Raw genomic sequence first — 23,997 nt, 5'->3', positions numbered from 1 at the left:
GCTTCAGTAAAGTTTCACTGCGAACACCTTAGCAGTGTCAACCAATGTTATGTGTTGGTTTATAAATTTTATTCTTTTGTATAATATATCTAACGTAAATAATTATTTATTATATGTACCAAAGAACAAAGTACCATAATTACTAATAATAACAAATATATATATATATTTCAAATTGAACTTTTAAGGCTATTTTCATCTCTAACACCTATTTTGCTTTGTTGGAGTTGATTAGATTCGGATAAATTAACTTGTGATTAAAATTAGAATTAGTAGGAAGTAAGGCGAATACCACCACCACCTTGGCTTGGATAGGAATCATGCCACAATCGGATGCTATGACGGGCTGCATCTTATCACGCGCTCCATCAAAATGAAATAACCAAAATATTGTACTTGATTGATAGGGACATCGGACAGACCAATACTCCCAAGTAAAGGATGCCAAAATACATGTTTCTAAACATGTAAAGCTCGAATCAGTTCATAGTTAATGTAACTATAAATACTCAAGTCACCCGAAGTGATAGCTAGGCAACAGAGAATGACATATGATACACAGAGAACACATAGGCATGCATACAGACTGTACAACAAAGATGAGGATAAGGCTGCATTTCAGTACAAGCACAGCCATGCTTGCCACTATTTCAACAGCTCGCGAAGAACAGACGGTAAAATTGCAATCGGCTCCTCCTTTGGACCAGCTAATTTCCAGGCACACAGATCACACAGTGCAGACCCTGCTACTTTCCATGCAAAACTGCATCTCGTCACACCATGACGCATTGCATAGTCGTACACCACATGATATATAGCGACAGATTCCTCATAGATCTCTTCAGTATTCTTTGCACTTTCTTCCATACAAGGAGCTTCATACAACAACTGCATTTTCACAGGTCGTTAACATGACAGCTCCATTTTTTCATGAAAACTACACTCAAGGAGCAAAGTTTAATACCTGCTTGTACTTGTGGATAACATCACGTGCAGCCAGATCCTTAGATTCGTCGCTGGATTTCATGGCACTTGTCATTTCTTCTCGGTAATCTTTATACCTAGCCTTCCACTTGAGGTATAGCTCAGGGATCGGATCGTCAAGGAACGGCAATTTCCAGATTTCTGGAGAAGGTGCAGAGTAGTCAAGTTAGCACTGTCATCAGCTAGAATTATTGACTTGAAGTTGCACCAGTATTGATGAATGACTTGCATAAATTGTTGATTGCAATTCAAGTTACCTTTTCCGGGCACAGCATCGTTTTTAAACGCCTGTACTTTATCATATATTCGGCCCAATATAGAGGATGAGTTGTAGCTAAACTCAGCCCCCCTTTCCATGTGATGCGGATACATCTCCGCTCGCAACTCGTTAGGAACTTTAACCTGAATTGTGAGTACCAGAACATGTAAGTAGTATGCTGGTAATATCTTCCATATTACCAGCATATGAATGTGATTATTTTATTTATAATAGCAATTCTAGCCATAAAACATGACAATCGGGCAAGTAACTAAACTGGTCGTGTATAATATTCGACTGCAAAATGAATATATGTTCATCAAAATTCTATCATATTCAAAGGATTGATGATGAAATGAATTTTTAAACAAAATATAAGTTAAAACTACTTACAATCAATAATAATTTTCTAATGATACATGGTTGTAGAATGTATATAATAAGGTAACTGCGTATGTGGATTTTAGTAAGAAGGAACAAATTTTCTTTAAACCTTCTAACTTTTGTTTAAGTCAAGACACATTTTGCCAGCCCAAATTAGTTAATACATGCCCTTACTTAATTTTAATAGTATAGTATAGATGGTGAACGGCAGAAATGGGTCATTTTAAAAGATCAGAGCTCACATAAAAATATTGAAAACAAGCAAAAGTAACCTTTTTCCCACTTTTTGGGGCATCTAGTGCGTCATAGTAGATGTCAATCAACTGAATGATCTTTTTCTTCAAAGAAAGCTTCTCAGAGGCACAATCATCACCTAACGTCAAGAGCCGATCCATAAATGTGAGCCAGCTATCTGCTGCTGTCGCCATGCTGAAGCTGCCAGAGTGATAAAATGCGAGCAAAAACAACTTAAGGAAAACAAAAAGAGGAAAGAAAAGAGAGCCAGAATTAGGCACATCATGTACCATTGAACTTTGACTAGTCTGCATGAAAACTGATAAATCCAACCAAATCATGGAATCATTGCAGAAAAAGCTCTAAACAAACCTATTGAATCTATGTTTTGATACAGATCAAAGGTTGCAGAAGTTTTCATAGCTATTTCTGGAAAAGCAACAACTTGCATTTGACAGTGTAATAGACATGAATATAATAAAAAAGGCACTTGCTGAAGACTCCAAAGGAGACAGTCTCATTACATGTTTGCAAGGACAAATCCCCATGTTTTACTCCTCTTGAGCGGTCACTAGTCCTAACAGTATTGTTCCCTAGAAGAAAAGTTGCCTCTTTTGTAATAAAATTCATAAATAAATGGGAAAGTAACATCACGAGAAGTTCGAGAATAACGTAGCAAATAAAATACACAAGGTATTTAATACAGATGAAAAGAATTAAGGTGAATTTTACTTTTATCTGAAGGATGATTTTGTTAAAGTTAAACACACGAAATAGTCGTTTGTTGCCATTTAGATTCAGAAAGCAGATTATATTGTAGAATGCTTCAGCAAATGATATATGCTCCGATCAGAATTTAGACCAGTTTATGGATCATTTTATTAGAAGCACAAGTTGTCCAAGAGTGCACACGGAGTACCTATCATATAGAATTTATTTACCAAACATACATCATCCAAGATACTTTAGTTCATAACCAAAAGTGAATACCTTGGTTCCCGAGCTTCTTGGAATAATTGAAAAAGTTCATGTTCCAACTCCATATCTGAAAACTCACGTGGATTTCTTATCTTCGAATCAGCAGGTGTTGAGTAGAAGCGTTTCCATGGTTCACTTGCTTTAAAATATTTTAATAGCTGAAATGTATGAGAAGCATTCGACCTTTAAACAAAAGATGTATATATATACATATATATATATATATATATAAGGAAGCATTAGAATGCAATTCCTGAGCAATCATCTCTTTGTTGAATCGAGTTCAGCAATTTCTTCCCGTAATCATTTCTTACATGTTCAAAAATTCACACGGGATATGAATGACCACTGAAATTGTAAATCAAACAAGAAATGAAGCTGTTTTACCAGGTACTGTACACAGCTCTATACCAAATGGACAAACAACATGATTTCTTGCATTCTTCCTCTTCAATTTTTTCATCCTATTGGTCTTAGTCCATGGTGTGGCGTGTACTTGTCCATCTTGATTAGACGACTTGGCTTAGGTATTGTCCACTTTATTTGGATAATCAAGGAAAAGAAGCCTTGCTAGGAAAAAGAGAACTTTGAGATTTATCTCCATGTGATGTGGGATGATAGTACACATTGAATGACATAAACCCCTAGACGAGCGACTTGGAAAGCACAATAAGATAGAGAGATTTGATGAAAACGTAACAAGTAGCAATTATCTGCAAGCTAAATAAATTTTCTCAATCATCTTGACTACTCTAACTGAAGATGTTTATTAGGAACTAGAAATGAACCAAATGTGACAAAGATTCTATGTTTTTTTCAGAAGTATAGTTCTCCATTAAATCATAAAAACAAAGAACAAAAGAAAAAAGTAAACCAAGGGATGCCACATAGAAATCACGTAGAGAAACTCAGTGTGCCAGGGAACTTAAACATTAGATCAAAATAGATGCGATGGTTCTGTCACTACTGAAGATACACTTCAAGTCTCTCAATATTTAGAAAACATATAGATAGACCCCACATCAGCCAACTCGTACACAATCAAGTTTTTCCCCCACTTTTTTTCTTTTTATAAATAAAAGAAGATCAGAATAAATTTGCATTTGGATTTACTCCCATCTGAAGCTCTTTGGAAACAAGGGACAGTTAGGATTTTACCCTGAATTTCTCCAGTAGATGAAATTTAAGGTGTGAGAAAATACGGCCCAAAAGCAACATAATGGAGCACAAAACACTTACACAACTACATAAGTATATAAACAAACAGTTTCCACAGTTAATCTCTGATCCGAGAGATGCTAACCTCAGGGTTTCTTGAAACCCAATACATGTCTCCATCAAAATCACCAGTTGCCATTTCGTAAGCTGCAGACCTTTTCCCTTTGGTTGAAAAGAAAATGCCATATTTGGCATTGCCAACCACCTCTTCCAACTCCTCCTTGTATACAGCCTCCATAACATGAACATCCCCAAAATGCATGCCAGGATTCCGATACACTAATACCTTCCCTGAAATTTGACCATTGTCACTGCATATTCAGCAAGATATCGTCAGCAAGACACATGTTTCTTATTTCGAAGAGAACTCATTAAATATTTTGATGGCAGTTGAGGATTGGAAAAAATGAAATCATAAACAAGGAAGTTTAATATGTTGATATTTTGAAGTGTTTGCAGTGGAAATACAAATACACAATAGTTCATGTACATTGCAAAGGATTTGATATACAGGTGACAGACAGAAGTACTCTACATTCTCAAAGATCTTTTATGAAAAGAAAATAAAAAATCCCAGGGAAGAAGTGAAATTGCTCAAGCCTGCCAGTTTTGCCTATATTTGGGCCATCTAAATTACACTTTTAGCTCCATAAGATAGGAGGTTAAACACTATTAGTCCTCTGCTTTATGAGATTTTCAAAATTGTTCCAAAATCAGAAAAACTCGACATGAATGTGGAAGAAGTAATTTGATGCATGACTAAATCATAACACCATAACTTTGTTACAAAAAATTTTAACATGTAACGCCATGCACTATGATAAGTAGACCATCCTTGGATAGAAGCTGAGATGCCAAAGTAACAAGAGAAGGACTTTCACATACAGGATAACACAGACTTCATGGTTCTTTAATACACCAGTAGGGTCTGCTGTCCCCATCAGGTAAAAGCTTTCACTGACTGGTATCTTCCCTTGTTTAAGTTTGATTTTCTCGCCACTTTCCAGACTTGACAGACAATGCTGGAGATATGGTTCACTAAGTGGTATTCCAGAAGAAATCATTCTTCGTGCCACAACTCCAACTTCTAGTCCATCATAATTGGAAGCAACTGCAAGAAGAATATGTTTCCAAGAAAAGATAAAATCAAACTTATGCTGAGATAAAAATCAAGTGGGAGTAGGCCGATATTCCTGGCCGGAAAGTTTCTAGGAACCAGTTAAGGAAACATTAACTTTTTCTGAAAATTCAATGCCCCGAGAGGAGGGAGACTGATATTACCATAAGAACTTGTACTAGGAAAAAGAAAGGAACCTCTTGGAGTACACATGTACTGGAAACCAGAAATCAGTAGAAAATAAAATAAAAAGGATAAATTGCATTTTTTCATCCGAACTATGTGTGTTTTTATACTTAGACATCTAAACTTTTTTTACGTCAATTTACCATCTTTAGTTTGAGAAATTTTTGCTAAATAAGGCTATAATCCAACGGATTTTTCTGTCGGAAAAACATCACATGCACTGCACATGACATATTTAAGGGCAATGTATGGGTAAAATATCACATGTACTGCACATGTGATGCTTCTCCAACAAAAACATCATCCGGAAAACGGTTACATATTTTAAAGTGTAAATTTAGCAAATTTGATATAGTAACTTGACACACAAAAAAGCTTAGATAGCAAAGTGTAAATACGGGCATAGTTCAGATGGTAAAATGCAATTTTTTTTAAAAAAAAAGCCACATACTATGAAGAGTTGCTCTTAGAAATACCTCTTAGTGCTGCACGTGTATCAGAGTACACATTTCGAGTCTCTTCCAAAGCATTTGTAAGCAAGTTGCAAAAGAATTCTTGAGGAACACCCCCATAGCTCAAAAGAGCAATTAAGTATTTTGAAAGAGCATTTCTGCCTGGCCTACGACTGAAAGATGAAACCATATTGCACTAATTGATATGTGATTCTTGTCATATCATAAAATGGAACTCTTGCCTTCCAGTTTTCATATTTTGGCATGGCAAGTATTACTACGAGATAGACTTTATTGGCGGTGTTAACTGAATCATATCCTTACAAAGCAGTAATGGAAGGAATAAGAAGAAGAGCTTCCTGGTTAATCATTAAAGTAAATCTGAGATGGTTATTGGCTAGTAGACTTGCAAAACAAACTCAGATCAGCAAAGTGAACAGCATGATTGGATGCATATCTTCGAGAGATGATAAAAATAGAGAGAAAAAAAAAAAGTCAGTATGTGTTCCAAGACCTTGCCCAGATATGCTAATTTAGTGCATTTCACCTCTAGAGGTTTGTCGTATATTCAAGTAAAGACTACCTTCTCTATCCATACAGTCAAATGCGAAAGGTTGAGACTCCAAAGCATTACCAAAAATGCCGCTATGTAACTCTTGAAACTCTTCACTTAGGCAACTTAAACACTCACAAAGCAAACTACTGTTGCTCAATCCAGCATAGAAGCAAAATAAAGGGTTGTGGCTCACACAACCAATGAGATGATGTGCTCAAATATTTATTTGGAGAATTCAAATTCTCACATGATGAGCTGTTACAGTGATTATTGATAATCAGATAGTTATTCATATTGCAAGCAATCTAATTTTTCATGAAAGGACTAAACATAGTGAAATTGATTCTCATTTCATCCATGAAGTCGTTGAGCGGAAAATTTGTACTCCATTTACCTATAATATCGGTTTTAAATATTCATTAACTTTAGGCCTTTTAAATACTTTATTCAAATATTATTTTTATTCGTCATATTATAATATCTTAAAAGCTTATCAAATCATTTTTCTTTTTTTTTTCCCAAGGGGACAGGGTTGGGGGGGCGATACACTATTCACCCCTAAACTATAGCCCATGTAACGACTACCCCACTGAACTCATCACCTATACACTGACCACACCACCTCTCGAGATTCCATCAAAGAATTGCTCACATGAACACCTTTAAGGTCTCAAATATGTCTTCTAGCCAATCACTCTTAAAAATTTGCATGTACGAGGAACCAAAAGAATTCACACAACATGGACAGTTTCAAATCGTCCAGGAACATAACTTTTTTGTTGTCAAAATATGAATTCGTTAATTTACTTTTCGTGTACACGAGTGCACTTGAAACTTTTTTTTATGTACTCTTTATCTTTAGTTTCTGTAGAAACAAAGGAGATCCAAATTCTTTCAAACAGCATAAACATGCCAAATCATTTGAAATTGGACAATAATAACGGAGATTCTTGATAGAAAGAATGAAAAGATAAACAGTTTGAAGGCTATCAATCAGTGCCAACAGTGACCAAGAATGTAAATGAATTTCATAAATTGGAAAGGACAAAGTAGGTCAAATAACATGTTTCAGATTAGCAACGCCATCATTTGGTTTACATCATTTTCATTACAAAATGTCACGATTTTAGTTGGAGAAAAACATATTGCAAATTAATGTAAACAATAGCAATAGCAGAGTAACCTTCTAGATTACAATTTTAAGGGAATAAAATGATGTAAAATAATGTTAAAACTGCCAATAATCAGCTAAAAAATTACCACAAAAATAAACAGGGAAACGGTATATTTGGAATTCAAAATTAGATGACTTGTGCTGGTGGTTACAAAAATTGTTATCATGCAAAAATCACCAACAGCAATATGTCTCCCACTTTGAATTATTTTCTTAAAGAAAATGTTTTACCATTTGTTTTACGTATGCTAAATCATAAACTATAGTAGGATTTAATTAATAAGTCTATCAATTTACATTTTTATCCTTAACAACAATGATATTATAAGAATAATTTAGTTAAGTCAAAAAAGAAAAAACTTTTACATGGATTCATACTTTTATATAGTATTAGATTAGATATCAGGTTAGATTAGACAATATATTTTGATAGTCATACTTTTGTAATAAATTAATAGTAATAAAGGACATTATTTGGAGTATGAGATTTTTGTTAGAGAAAACAGAAGCTAAAATCAAAACATAATAATAACTTAAGTCATGTTCGAAAAGGATGTAATATATTTTTATTATTTTTATTGTAAGTAATACTTTTTACAAACACACATACTCTTTGTGAATAATGATCCTGTTATATTTAGGGCGCAAGTGGGGAATCCATTGAATTTGTTTTATTATTAAACCCTAATTCATTTTGCCACATCTCAATCACACATTTCGAATGAGTATGATAACAATATAATTTATATTGCAAATTTACCTTTTCATCTCGGATTTTGCATTACACAAAGACAAGATACTTTTCGATAAAAAACCAGAAAACAACAAACGCATTGGCATATGAATGTCAATGATAAAAAAGACAGCATTGCGATATTATCTTGCAGCATCTATAATAATAGCAACCAAGAAATGCATTCTAAATGGACCAAAATGATTTATCATGGAACATACCTAGTGGCGACAATCTCCAGTGATTTAAAAGTTTCTCCCAATGGCAACTTCTGGTCCCTCTCAACCTTAATCATGGAAGGTCTAATCTGGATTGTTCCTGGCTCAAGCTACAACAGTTTGCAATTAAGAAAGTAATGAAACACAAGAGCAAGAAACAAAAACTGAAGTTCTCACCACTAAGAACTTCAGCCTTTTAACTGAAACTACTGGATGATCATCCTAGGACAAATACTACTTATATGACTTTCACATGAATAAAGAATGACGGAGAAACAAAAATAAAGTATACATGAACAAGTTGGTAGTTGAACACTTGAAAGTAATTTTTCTTTTGTAATTAAAACTTTTTGGTCAAGCTAATAAAAATTTATCAAGAAACTGATGCATATATGTCTATATATATTTGTTAGTGAAAATGTTATTTACCTAGGACTACCACAAAATAATTGTCAGATATTATGATAAAGAAACAGTTAAAACGTAGATATGACTGCATTCCTTGACATAAAAGTTTATATTACATGTTGGCAACAATAAACAAAAGAAGAAAAAAAGAGTAATTTACTTCTTCAACCAAGGGCGTATAATATATAAAAGGGATAGTTACAATGCTCTCCTCTGAGGTTTGGTGTAATTTTACATAGGCCCCCTGTGGTTTGAGAAAAGTACCCCTGATATTTGTTTTCGTCCAACAAATAAATCCAAATGTCAGTAAAATTCACAAAATTTGCTTATATTAACAAAAAAGTTGAGCAAAATCAACAAATTTCGTAAATTTTAACTAATAGATGTATGTTTTGAACGAAAACAAACATTTTGATCACGAGCTCTAATTTCCTAAATCACAGAGGGTTTACGTGTAAATATACCAAATCTTAGGACAGGGAGGTCTAACTTCCCTATATAAAGAAAAAAAAAAGTAGGACATAGAGCAGAGAATTTGTTAGATGCGAGAATTGCCTCCAAACCTATCGGCCGAAACTTTACCTTGGGCTATGGCAACTTTCCAAATGGCAAGATGTTTGGTGGTTGCATATGAATTTTCTACCCAAAACTTATTAGACATCCACTATTTATAATGTTATTCCAAGGATGGACTATCAAAATGTGTCGACAACGTAAAATCTTCAGCATTTACCCAAATAATCATTATCTTCAAGGTAGTTTCACTTAACTAAGAAGAGCCAACAATAAAGATTATGTAATGGCTAAAAGAGTGTATTGATACATCATTATCCACCTTAGGGGAAGCATAGATATTTCCCTTGTTAAGGGCATTACTAATGCACAATGAAGCCAAGATTTTAAAGTTGGAATAAGATTACATTGATTTTCACTAGGGCAGATTTGAGATATCCACACATTGATGGGGACCGATGGGTGCTCCAGTAGCCAATTAAATAAATGTGCTTCTACTACCCATTTTGATTTATTTGCATGGAGATTAGCTCAGTTCGAAGTACATTTACAAGAGTCCTGACTGAGGGCATGAGTAATGCACACAAACCAGTAATGTCGAAAAATGGCACATAAACTCAACCAATATTGAGCAAGGTCCTGATACAAGGAGAATCTTCTGGGCAATAAACTCGAGAATAATTCAATTTTGGATCTCTATGCCAGATGTATTATTCTTGTGAACCAATACATTAGATTCATAAACTTGGCATACAAAATACACGCAATAAATCTTGGCCATACCTTTCGATTAATGAGAAGAGTTCCCTTGACAGCACAACCATCATAGAACAAACGGCACTGGATTAGCAAAGGCTGAAAGAGTGGAACAAAGAAGAAGATTCTTGGGTAAGAATTTAAGAATCGTGAAGTTAAGAATTTGTACTGTCAAGCAGAGAAAAGAAATTACCGGCTCCTTATTCCTAGCTTCTGCTCCTCTTTTTTGACAGGCTGTGTCTTCAATGTTGACAATCTCTTCGTATTTCTAAAGATAGAAAAGCAAATGAGTTAACAATAGACAAACCCTTAGATAGTGGAATCTTTTGATAATTTTCACGAAAAACAGCAAAAATTGCACTCTTATATGAGCCAAACTCTTCAAGATATAATCTAAAAGGTCAAAGAAGATGGCAGCATTTATTTGTAAACCGATAACATGAGTAAGGCAAACAAGCTTATATGTAATCCATGCAAAGTTGTATTACATTCTTATGGTCTTAGCTTTCGAGATAAAGTTGGAAAAAAAATTGGTACTATTTGCAAAGAAATAAAAATGCCTCAGTGTTGAACAAGTTTCTCTATCATTCGAAATAGAAACAACCTTTATGTGTCCTTAATGTACTATAGATTACCCACAATACATATGATCTAAGGCCATTAAACATACTACATATTATGAGTAGCTTTTGAAGAGAAATAACCTACCAGCACTCTAAGAACCTATGTACTCTTTCAGATTCAGTACAAAATCTCCAAATAATTTGAAGAGGTGAAACAGACACATAAACCTTTAAGATGGGCGTCGATGGAAGTTTCTAGAAGCGGCCAGGAATCCAAGAGCTATTCTACTTCTGGTTGTAGGAGGGAGTGCCAGTGATTATGATGCTTGTCAGTGTAGGTGATCAAAGCAAATATATGAAATTAAGAGACATGAAGACCTTTTCCCAGAACTTCCTATAACATGTTCAAAGATTAACAAGCAACATTCTTATAGCATACCATTCGACTTGAGGGGTGAAACATCAAAACATCCTGTACTTTATTAAACGTCTAAATAATGTATCATAATAATGAAAACTGAAGACTTTATCAAGCACCTCTTCACTAATCTAATTATTTGTTTGAGCATCTCAAACCAAGTACGTAATTAGAGTGGGGTTAGAAGTAATACTTTGCCTAATTTTTTCCGATAACTCCTTTCAACAAGTGAGAAATTGAAATTGCAAATGTACAACTTTTTCAACTTGAATAAAGAAAAGAGAATTGGGACACCCTGGGAGCAAAGTGGCTTGGCCTGAATTTCAACCATCATAGTAACTTGTTTGACGCCTGCAAGTCATTTGAGTCTAAGGATGGCCATCTATCATTCTCAGCCTTATCATGATCTGTAGCACACTTGACACAGAACTTAAGAGTGAATGCATCAAAGTGTGCACCGCCACGGCACTATAAGATACACACTTTGTGGTTATCAATGTACAAGAGCCAAGCTGCACCAGGTGTCTCGATGAGGCAACTTACCTCCATGCCCAAGGTCAATGTTGAAACCATCAATGCATGTCTAGTGGCAAGTAGACTCTTATGCTTTCATCTATCGAGGATCATTTGCATGCATATGAAGCATTCCGCTGCCTGGCCAGTCACAATAATCACTTCCGGCTCATCAGCCATCATGGTGCCCTTTGTTCTATCCACATGGTGCATTCTTCTTGCACCAAAATATTCTTAGAGGTTCTGGTCAGTGAAGAAATGGATGAAACTATACCATGTCACAAACTCCACATCTGTGCTTCTTACGTGCTTTCTGCCCACAGGATTTTCTGTAGGATCTACATGCTCGGATGCTCAGATTTTTTGTCTCAACCTTAAAATCTTGAGCAAATACCAAAGAGAAGAGTCGCCTTTTGCTTAATGTGCACAAACGCCAAGATCTTAGAATTTACAGAGAAGTGACTGTTTTATATATTTTTTATCTTTTATCTATTCATTGACAAATGTTGCCCACACTTTGTATATGTGATTAGTACCTAATATACTCTTTATGATGTATTGTTAGAGAAGGCTCTTTATAGAGAGGTCCAATGTAATTGTCACAACCGAGTCTGAGAATCATGATAAGTTACTCTGTGTTCACCATTACATTATACATTACAAGTAAATAATAATTACCATGAATTTGTCCATCTTTAGCTCATTCAACATGATTCTCCTTTAGACATTCATCATCACTATCAACTAATATGATACTAGTATAATTTCATGTTCATATAATTCTTTGGGGTTTTGCAAATAGGGAGTAAGGAAACTCCATCAAATTCAGGTGAAAAGCGAAAAAACTAGCTCATATTAGCTCGATGTAAGCAAGGTATCACCATGAGCACATCTGAGTGTAAATCAAGTTAGATAGGCAAAGACCATGAAAAATCGGAAGTGAAATGTAACAAGCACACAAAGTTCCACACATCGCAAGTAAAAGACAAATTGGAAGTAAACATAACTTACAAAGGCAAATTATAAGAAAACTAAATTCCAGACCTCGAAACTATTATCTGTGATATCATTTGCCAAAGAAAAACTTCTTGGACACTTCATTGCCAAGTCCACGGAGATATATCCTGTTCCATCCGTATGTAAAATAGGTTTCCCATCTTCATCATGTATAATTGAGTCATTCTCATCCTAAAGCACAAAACAAGACAAATAGAAATTAACCACTGTGCATCCCCTGAATATCAAAAGAAAAATCAACTAGCATGGGAGAGCTCAAGATAGGGATACTTAAATGAAGTATACTATACTCGGAACGGGATATCTTCAATTCTTTGAATTGTAACAGCTTTAAAGTCAATATCAAGCTTTCTTGTCTTTGAAAGAATCAAGGAAAACCTGAGTGACATCAAAATGATTAAAAGACTAAAATTTTTTTCACAAAATGACCTTCCACGGACATCAACATCAAAGAGGAAAGCTATGCTGATACCAACCTGGCCATGTATTTTTCTATGGTTGAGACAGTATGTATATGCATGAAGAGGCGCCTTGCTTCACTAATTGTTTTTCTTGACAAAATATAACCTTCCTCATAACCGTGAGGGCATACAGAGTCAACACGTACATAATAGCCTTTAACAGCACTGTAAGTGGACTTTTTCTCCACCATTTGGATCTTCTTCACCTTTTTGCGCTCATCTTTGAACACTGTTCAATAGCCAAAATCAAGACTAACTGTTGCAATTTTAAGAATAAATGAACAAGCTAAACGTGCAAAAGGCATTTAGAATTACTGCAATTCCTAGTCCTTGAAGCCTCTAGGATAAAGATACATATGACACAATAAAATCGTATATTACTTCAGCCATTTCTAGTCTACGAGTACATCAGCAGTTTAAAAAGGGGTCTAAGTTTTTATCAATATGACCAGATTGCTTATATCAATGGACTTGTTTATGAACATGCTTAGAAAAATAGTCAAACTCGCCAAGCATTCGAGCTTAGAGCATGGACGTGTTTAAAGTCCAAGAAAAAGATGCATGCTCTAAAATAAAACAAATAAATTTCTTCATAAATGATGAAACTGATGTGTACAAAAAGAGAATACAAAAGAAATGGACAAACAAAGAGTTGAAAACATATGTCTTGTCAATGAATTTGCATATTGCTTAGGAAAGTGGATCAATTTCAGAAGAAACCTCCTTAGGAAAATCAATTCACTGAAACATCATTCAGGTACCTTTCAAAAGAAAACACTTTTTAAGTGCATGTGTATAAATACCAAATGTTTGGCATATAGATTCTCAGCTCAAATTAATGTTTCTTATTAGGTACTGAGTGCTATGTGACCAAACATGGTTAGAGAACTTAGAGTCACAGTTCGACTCTAACAATATATCTCACAAATATAATTAATAATCAATAGAATGTTAACAAACACATTTTAAGATATATTTCATCTATAAAATATTTCCAGTACAGATGAGCATTAAATGGTTAAATGAAATAAAATAATGATTATTTGTTCCGATATAAAATGTTCAAGTGCATTCATATAAAATGCAAATCTTATTTATACAGAATATTGATGACAGTTGCATAGAAACTTACTTTAGAAAGATTTGAAAGGAGCTTTCTTCCATTCTTCATAAAAAATTAATGAATTATGTCCATTATTCACTATACTATTCATTACAAAACCAAATTTCTTTACAATTAAGAGAAAATGAGGCATGGTATTTTTCGATCATAAAAGTAGTGGCACTATGATCTAATCCTTCTACATAATATTCTAGAACATAAGAGATTCATCAAGATTAAATTGTGCAAAATCATATTTCTCTATATTAATTATTTGGTACAATTTAACCACCCTGAAAAAACCAAAAAACAAACAGAACCCCTAAAGAAGATGATGCAACATTTATCTTTCAAAGCAATTGATATTAGAATTTATCCCCTCCAATATAATGTGCACACCCATCAATACCCTTAACATAAATTCTATTTTATTCATTTTTTTGTTTTTTCTTCCTCTATCATTGTTTTGTACTTCTTCTTCATTCTTCATCAACTTTTTCCCTAAATAATGCTTAGGTGGAGGTGAGTTTTTGTGACTGCATCATTTTCTATTTGATTATGTATTTAGATCTACAAAAGATGTATAAATAATTCAATATCTTCACAAGATCATGTTGGTGAGGAGCATTAGCAATGAAGATCAATTTTTTACATAAACAAAGGTAAGTTTTAAAAATCTTACGCGTTTTGGTTTTGAAATTTATTTCATTCGCCTTTCGAATAGTATGCAAGTCGTGAATTATCAGACATCTCACTCTAAACTTCCAAAACCAATTACACTTTTGTTTTTAGGCAATTAGGATACAATAACACAAATTGTCGTACTACAAATTCTAACAAGATTAAAGATAGATAAGGCAAGCACATCGTCAGATTAAAGACACTCAAACATTAGGGTCACTTGGGATTTAAAGATTGGTAGCAAATTAACTCTACGAACTAAAAGCTTGCAAATAGGCAAAATCACATCCATAGACAATATCACAACCTAAATCACATAAAGTGGAGTGGGAGTGTGAGCCAAAAAAATAAAGTTTTAAAAACATACATTTAAAAATTATTTATCTTAATGAGAGCTTGGCACTGAGTGGATTGTTTATGTATTCCCCTAAGAAAGTTTTGCTCATTTAAGCTATAAGGAAATGAAAGTATAAAGAAATCCACACTAAAGGAAAATAAACAGAATAATCACCAAAAAATCGATAGCGCCTCAGACCAACAAGAATTCCTTCTTCAACAACACTACTGCCCATGGTATTTGAGTCATCCTCTAAAAACTTGACTATCAATATGCTATCATCCCCCAATGACCTCTGTAAGTGAGTTCTGAAACTATTCAAATAGGGACCCTGTATTATCCAAAAGATACATTATGGTAATAAGGATAACGAACAATATACAAAGTGAAATACAACAAAACCAAGAACGGCTGAAATAATTACTATTTCTATATTTTCTTGTGTTCTTTTCCTTTGACCTAACTAACCTTATAATATATTAGTTTTAAGTGCAGGAATGTAACATAGTGTACCTACTAACGCCTATTAATTAGTTTTTATATTAATACTTGCTATAATTACTTATCATATTTATATTTATTGTTCATATTAATTACTCTTCATATTTATTAATTCCTAGTATTACATTTTATATTATATTCGCAAGGTAATATACTCAAGGAAAAACCTTTATAGTAGAATATGAAATAATTTGAAAAAATCAAATAAATTAAAAAGACACACCAATATCGTTCTTCTCTATATTTGTTACATGCATATGTCTATCATTACTATTATAAATGCACAAACATGTCATTGAACTTTTAATATCCCAATAATAATATTATTTTAAATGGTTTTATGTAAGTCACTATTATCATTCTTTCTAAATTTTAATTTTTATTATATATTATGCTATTTGTATTACTTCTGTTAATTACTTTTTATATTTATTACTTCTTGCTAAATACTTTTTACATTATATTCGCCATACAATATACTTAAAAGTACTCTTTTAGAAGATAGAAGAATATGAAATAATTAAACATGTTAGAGAAACTGAAAGGCTGCACAGATTTTTTGATCTTTATCTTTATTATATTTCTATCTCCATCTTATTCCCACAATAAAGCATAAATATATCCTTGAATTTTCACTGACCCTACAATAATGTTATTCTAAATGGTTTTATGTAAGTCAATATTGTTATTGTTTTTAAATTTAACGTTGATTGTATTATGTTATTTGTATTATTTTAAATAATTTGTCTTGTGATAAGAATTTACAAGTTTATTAGATTATATAATTTTCTTATAAAATGACAAAATACCTAACACATTTTTTACATATATGCATATGTTCTAAACTGTATATACTGAATCAATATATATTATGAATATTATATATGTTATACATACATATAATTTGTAGTATCTACATCCATTCTATGTAAATAAAATATATAAATATATATATGTATATACATAGTCATAGAATAATGAGTGTGTTTAAAATACTTTATGTTTCTTAACTTCTTCACAAGGTAAAAAAGAAAATTAGATTATGCGATATGAGCATTAACTTCATATCAATTGATCTTGTTTTGGACTCTAAAATGGTTTTTAAAAAGGATATTATTTTTAAATTTAAGTAAGACTTGCTGAAAAACTTATTTTAAGAAAACTTACTTTAGTGAAAAACTTTAAGTTAGATGTATACTTACAAGGTGGAAAAACCAATATACTTTTATGTTCACTTTTTCATTTTGTTTTGTACCATGCACTACTTAAATGACTCACTGAATATAACCATGATAATATTAAACTTTCAATAGGATAAATACCAAAATAACAATTTAATTTGTTAACAAAAAAATAACATTAAAATTTTATTTTGTTGTGTTCTATGTTCTACTTAAATGACTGATTAAATATATACGTAATAACATCAAACTTTTAGAAGGATAAATTTCAAAATAATAATATAATTTGTTAACCAAAAAGTGAGATTAAAATCGAAATATGAAAATTAACAAAAGTTCCACAAATTTTAACAAGATCTTAACTTATATTCTAAGATGTTGAATAGTGTAATATTATAAACTTGAAAAAGTAATTTGACATTACATTGAAAAAATAACTCTGAATAGTGTAATATTATAAACTTGAAAAAATAATTTGACATTATTATATTGGAAAAATAACTCTATATGTTTTATGATGAGTATTTTAAACAATAATACATATTTTTGTAGAAGATTTGCCCCATCATAAAAAACTCAAATAAAGGCGTGCTTTCAATTTGATATTTTTTATTAGTGTATCTCATTTTACTTGATGAATAAAAAACTAAATATTATCTTTAAAAAACTCAAAAACACAATAACATGTTTACATGCATTATTCTTCTCAAATTGTCAATGATAAATTTAAAACTATAAATAATTTCCTTTAGGCAATTATAAATACATATTTATAGCTAAAAGACTATATAAAAATTATTAGTTAAAAAATTAACTACTAAAGGACAATTGACAAGTTAGGTCAAGTAACTATTTTGACAAAACTAGTTGAAATGTCACATGAATTTATATGTCGGGTTAATTATATTTTGCTATTCAAACTATAATCGTTTTTATATTATGCTATTTAAACCTTTTTCGTGTCAATTTACCATCTCAACTTTACAAAATTTTGCACTTTGTCATTCATAATTATTTTTTAACCAAGTTTTTTATCGAAAAAACATCACATGCAATGCACATATGAAATTTAAAGGTTATATGATGTGATATTTTTCGCTTATGTGCAGCATGTGATATATGACAAAGTGCAAATTTCACAAACTTTCAAAAGAAATTCGATGCCAAAGTATAAAAACCAGTACAGTTCGAATGGAAAAATGTAATTTACCCTTTATATGTCAATGGTACTTTATGTACCTATATATGTAATAAGATTTTGCATATAAATATATGAACTAAAGTTGTAAAACCAAAAGTACAACATTTGATATCGAATAAGTATATTTCAGTACATAAATTTTTAAATCATAATTATACTTCTAAAAAAGTTATATAATTAACTTATGTATCACAAGAATAAATATTCTAATAGAATATCTATGAAGTATGCATTAGAAGAATAAATAATCCTACAGAATATCTATAAAAAATGCATTAACCTAAGTAACTAGGTATTAGTGAGATTTTATTGTCATTCATATTTACAATAATTAAGATACTTTTTAAATTCTTGAATTATATTCAAGATTAATTTTTATGAACTTAATCTTTTCCACAAATTATTTGCAACATGCGTACATTTTAAAAGTTAATACAAGATATAGTCATGCAGAGTTGTTAATCACTTTGAGAAGAAGTAAGTGAACACATAAAATACACAAAAAGTGAGAATAACCTTGAAATAATAACTTCCATCTCGGCATACATGGCAGTAATAGTGATGGGTTTTTTGTGAATCCCAATCAAGATACTGCAAGAAGAAAGCACAAAAAGGTCATGTAAACTGGATACTCAACAAGAGCTTCTACAACACAGTGATCAAGGCTGCAAATATTGAGAGCTCACACATTGAATTGTAGTTCAGTTTTATATTCTTTCATTTCAAGAATAAAATCTAGCCCTTCAGTCAACATATGAGTAATGATGCTCCTTATTGAACAGTCAATATGAAATAGATCTCTTTCCTGAAGTACAAGTCTTTTGGAAACATTAACTGTAGACAACTTTCTATGGCACAATGTAACGAGTGCACAAGATTATCATCTTTGAACTATCTCCTAAAACTCAGAAACAAATTCAAAGGCTGAAGCATTCAAATGAGCGCATAAAGATTGTACCTTATATGGGCTCAACAAAAGAGTATGACTGTAACAAGTACAATAGAAAGAGCATTTATTAGATGTATAACTAACCTGGCTACGGTCCGATTCCTCACAGAATTTCTTCCCATATGAGTTCCAAATTTTGGCCTCAAAATCGTTCATAGGAAGATCCTTCATACTATATATTTCATTGGCACCGTCTAGGTTTACCACAGCTTCCAGTTTTTGCCTATGCGTTGAATTGCTTTTAATTGGATATCAGATCAATTTTTTTATTATCAGAAAAATACATGGAACAACAGTCGAACAATAAGTAAACTTAACCTCCCAATATAGCTTAGAACCAAAAATAATTTCCTGAACTGGAGCTGGCTCAGGATCATCAACTGCTGACTGATTGTGACAGAATCTGTCATCTCCCTAAGTTCATCAGGGAGTGGTGATTGACATCTAGCACCAGGACAACTCTTCTCTAGAGTTTCATTTTCAAAAGATAGATTGCACCTGATATTTTGAGGGCCTGTCTTATTCAAATTTGATGGGATAGAGTCCACTGAGAAACTTGATACAGGTGACCGCAACCTTTCATAGTCTGACCACAATACAAATGACTATATAAACAACGCAACAAGGAAGTTAGAAGAAAAACAACAGGTGCCAGAGGAGTAAATTCAGCAGTTTGTATCTCACAATAGCAAGAAAAACAAGAAATTTAAAACTGCAGCTAAAAGTATTTGACCAGTGACCAACAAACAAAAACTTGCACTGGTAGAGATGACCTCCATATGCCGTCCTTAGGTAAAGTACACCTTACTCTCTTTCCCATCCAAAATGTGCAAGAAATCATAAATCATCCCTTTCAGAATTTAATCAAATGTTAAAAGGCGTTGAGAAGAATAATGTTCAGTTTCAACATAAAGCTAGATCCACACAGCTTACCAATATCTTTTTTGTTAGTTTTGACTTCAAGCTGTAATTTGAAATTTATACTTCTCACATTTCGGACAACTGAATGTATAACGAACTCATGTAGAATAAGAACATCAGTATAGGTAACATCTCTTACAACCAAACCACAGTATTGTTCCGGTACTCACATGTTTATCAAGGACAATATCAGTTGCTAGTTGCTAGTATGTGTCAGGGTGGTGTACTTGCAAAGTGAATTTTAGAATTGACGTGGCTGAAACTGTCCAAAAATGGACATGCAACATTTTTTCCACTTTATGTGCAAGTAGAGGTACTTACATATTTTTATATAAAGCATGTATACACATGTGTATGACTAATGAGCACGAATTGGGAGGGCAAGAAGAGCAAGCAGAGTTATGTGGTGCTTTGCCGGGATAACAAGGAGATTGAGGTGTTGGGTTGCTAGTGTTGCGGTGGCAGCAGAAAGGGCAAAATAAATGTAAAAAAAGAGGAAAATAAAAGAATTGTGAAAGTAAAAGATAAAACAAAACTAATTTTTAAATGTTAGAAGAGAAAAAAAAATTACATGTCTTCAATATGTACATTAACATCCATTATAATATCACATATACTCCCTATATGGTTAGGGTAGAATAGTCATTTCAATATTTGAGTTTACTTTTATCTCTGTTCCTTAAAAGACCAAAAGGGTAATAATGACATTTCCACATCACCGTCTAAGAAACTACCCCATCCAAACAACCCACTCCTAGAAAAAATATCAAATCCTGTAGCTAATAAAATCAAAAAATTATGAAAAACTTTAAATGTTAATTTGTTAAACAATTTAAATTATCGAAAAGAATCCAATGTCAACTTTAGATATGCAAATCCAAAAAATAAATTGAAGAAGGGTAAATTTGGAATAAATTACTACAATAAAGTCCTTCAAAATTGAATTGAATTTATACACAAAAAATAAGAGCAGCTAAAAAATCCTTTAAGTTGCTTGGCGCGCTATTTAAAGCTTTTTTGGAAAAAATCAAGAGTTGATACTTCTTTAAGCTTGTAAAAACACTCGTATACATTATTTTGAAAATAATTTTTACAAGCTGGCACTAGCATGAAAATGTATTGACATCACTACATTTGCCAATTTACCAAGAAAATAGGGTTAATTGCAATTTACCGACAATCCAGCCCACTTCACATCTTGAAATCCAGCACTTTTTGTGATATTTTAAAATTTGTAGACTTATATTGGCAGCTCATGACAACAGCTAAATCAGATTATATAATGATTAGATTTAAATAATAAGAAAATTTATTTTTTAATGTCATCCATCCATTTTTCATCAAATTTTCGTCAATGTTTCTCTTTTTCCTTGGCCACTTATTAAGGAATTAAGATTTTACTGAAAGAAAAAGGAAAATGAATAGAGGTTAGATTAATTGGGGTTTAAGGCGGGCTTTAACGGCCTTGGTGGGTTCCAAGCGGACCTTGTCCAGCAAAGGAAATACTATATATTGCTGAATTGACAGAGAAACCCAGCAATATCCAGGCTAGTTTGGCAAAGTAAACAACCTTTACATCTAGTTTGGCAAAGTAAACATCACATTCACACCCAGAAATTTCAAAATACAGTGCAAATGCTAGAATCTTCCCCGAGGACAAAGTTAAAAGCTTACTTCATTTTTTTGCTATTTTGTCCAAGATCATAACAAAGTTTGATAGCTAACCAATAATTTTCAAGAGAATTTAGCAGTAATTTCTACAGTTCATAGTCACCACCTTGGCACCAACCCAAACGACAGTATCTGAAAGAAAACCAAATACAATATACAGAACAGAGAGCGGAAAAAAGAAATGCAAAGAAGAAGAAAGATAAGAAATTTACTTACACGGTGTGTGGGGAGATTTGTTGGGAGAAGTAGAGCACTGATGAGGAGAACCATAAGCACTGAGCACAGCGGCAGCCTGATTTGGGAAGTCTTTCTTGACCAAAAAGGCGACGTATCCGCCGAAGCTCCGAATGGTTTTAGAGGATAAAACGGTTGTGAGCACCTCCAGTGCCGCTTGCTCTCCGATCTCCGCCAGCATATTTCTGGCATACTTCTTCAGCGGTGGCTGGTTTTTTTCCAGGCAAATTCTTTGAATGATCATTTCCACCGGTTCTGGTAGACGAACTTCTTGATCAGGCGAGGAAGCGTCCATCTTCGTTTTCTTCTTGTTGATTTGAAACTTTTTCTTGTGGGAGTTTGAAAGCGTTAGTGAGAGAGATGGAGAGAGAGAGTGATGTGAAAAGGCGAAGCAGGTTTTAATTGGTGACAAAAATCAAGTGGGGTACATCGTACGGGATTTCCCGCTTTTCTGCTTGTGATGGAATGTTACGAAAATTGGCTTACAGCTTTTACTGTTGCCTACACTGCTTACTGCTATTTGGACAGAGATGATGAAAATTTATAAATTAATGTTGTTCGAACCATTTGTTATGAAATAAATTTTAATTTTTACTTAAACTAAGATTGGATTTTATTTTGTCGGCTTAGTGTGAACCTATACTTAAAAAATAGGATAACTGCGTCCATCTTTCTAAAATCTGATATAATTATACATACCTTCTCATTATTTGAAAAATTAAATGTACTTCCTGATTTTATATAGCCATCATACAACAAACCCATTTTATTTGCTTTCGTTAAATTTTTATTAATTTTTATTGTGAAATGATAAAATATATTTTTAAATTATTAATTATAGTTTTACATTTTTTTTTAATTTTTTAAAGATATTTTTATAACAAATTTTCCCTGTGAACCTTAATGTAAGTTATTCTTTATCAGATTGTGTGTAATTGTTGATATTTACTGTTGGATTAAATTGTAATACTCTCTGATTAATTTGAAATGAAAAATTACTGTAAGTGTACAAAATTCTGTTAAATATGCATAAGTAACAAAATGAATATTACAAAATAGAGCAATTCATATGCAGACAAAATATCCCAACAGTCATAAACTACATACTTTACACATTGGTCTCAATACATATATCATTACTTTCAAAACATCAATTTACATTACTTAAAAACTTCGTTTTATTTCGAGAATTGTATTAAATGATGATAAAATTATATAAAAATGATACATCAATTTTTCTCGCTGGATTTAAAAAAAAAACCTTCAAGCATCAATTTCACAAAAACCTCCCAAACTATATATAGAAATTTCAAATTAAAATTAGAATTTTCTGAAAATAAAAACCCTAAAATACACATCAGTGTTGTCTTTTTTGGACGACTAGACCAAATTAAGGGTTCATGCATGCCTTTTTCTTCAGTAAAATAAGTAGGATTTCCGATATTCAATTGTTAAACTCCGTTTCTACTTCGAAAAATCAAGAAATAAGACGAAAGATCCTTTACCTCAATGCTGTTTTGGGGCTTCAATTTGAGAGAGTAGTCTTGCACTTCAAAAAAGTATTACAAAGTTAGTCCCAAATGTTGCAATTTTTTTTTTTTTTTTGTGCGACTAATTTTGTAATATTTTTCTAAAGTGCAAAATTTATATTAACCATTTCAGAAGTATAGTATTAATATTACAAACTACCATATACTTTGGAACCAAAATTACAATTTTCTCCATGTGTTTATTTTGCAGATCTGTTGTGCGTTTATTTGCCGAATTAACTTATTTCCTATTATTGTTTTGTTATGATAGTGACAATTATTTGAGCTTGACAACATTGTACACAGAAGTAGTTGACTTGAATTCCGATAATTCTCTTGAACATTATCAACCAATATCCATCATTGACAGTAGCTGTTCGCGCATTCTTTATTGTTACTATGAGGTCCTGAAGATTTTACTCATTTGTGTTAATTAAGTGGTGTGTAGACTTTTGCCATGCACTGTCGGACTAATAGATAGCAGCAAGGACGAAGATGAAGAAAGAAGTAATATTTGTCGATCAAGATCCAAATACTAATTCCCATCA

The 23,997-nt window shown here is 32.4% G+C and overlaps 1 protein-coding gene across 2 annotated transcripts; it reads right to left on the bottom strand.

Annotated features, from left to right (window-relative positions):
• Positions 1 to 374: 374 nt before the first annotated feature.
• Positions 375 to 22,301, bottom strand: LOC105162051 (putative RNA-dependent RNA polymerase 5). Of its 2 annotated transcripts, none has more exons than XM_011079955.3 (19): positions 21,903 to 22,301; positions 19,413 to 19,680; positions 19,179 to 19,317; positions 18,662 to 18,736; positions 15,437 to 15,593; positions 13,158 to 13,371; positions 12,972 to 13,059; positions 12,709 to 12,852; positions 10,364 to 10,438; positions 10,198 to 10,269; positions 8,497 to 8,603; positions 5,837 to 5,985; positions 4,943 to 5,168; positions 4,143 to 4,368; positions 2,852 to 2,997; positions 1,900 to 2,062; positions 1,242 to 1,386; positions 965 to 1,125; positions 375 to 888 (listed from the first exon to the last, which is right to left on the bottom strand). In XM_011079955.3, the coding sequence occupies exons 1-19, from the start codon at positions 22,213 to 22,215 to the stop codon at positions 646 to 648; spliced, it is 3,111 nt and encodes a 1,036-aa protein (XP_011078257.1). In that variant the 5' UTR covers positions 22,216 to 22,301; the 3' UTR covers positions 375 to 645. The 2 variants fall into 2 exon arrangements, with proteins under 2 accessions (XP_011078257.1, XP_088736703.1); XM_088880577.1 differs by having other exon boundaries at positions 19,413 to 19,699; positions 21,903 to 22,274.
• Positions 22,302 to 23,997: the final 1,696 nt, after the last annotated feature.

This window comes from Sesamum indicum, linkage group LG5 (genome assembly GCF_026168435.1).
Source record: "Sesamum indicum cultivar Baizhima isolate 11 linkage group LG5, ASM2616843v1, whole genome shotgun sequence".
NCBI lineage: Eukaryota > Viridiplantae > Streptophyta > Magnoliopsida > Lamiales > Pedaliaceae > Sesamum > Sesamum indicum.
This window is presented reverse-complemented; position numbering and strand designations above follow the sequence as displayed.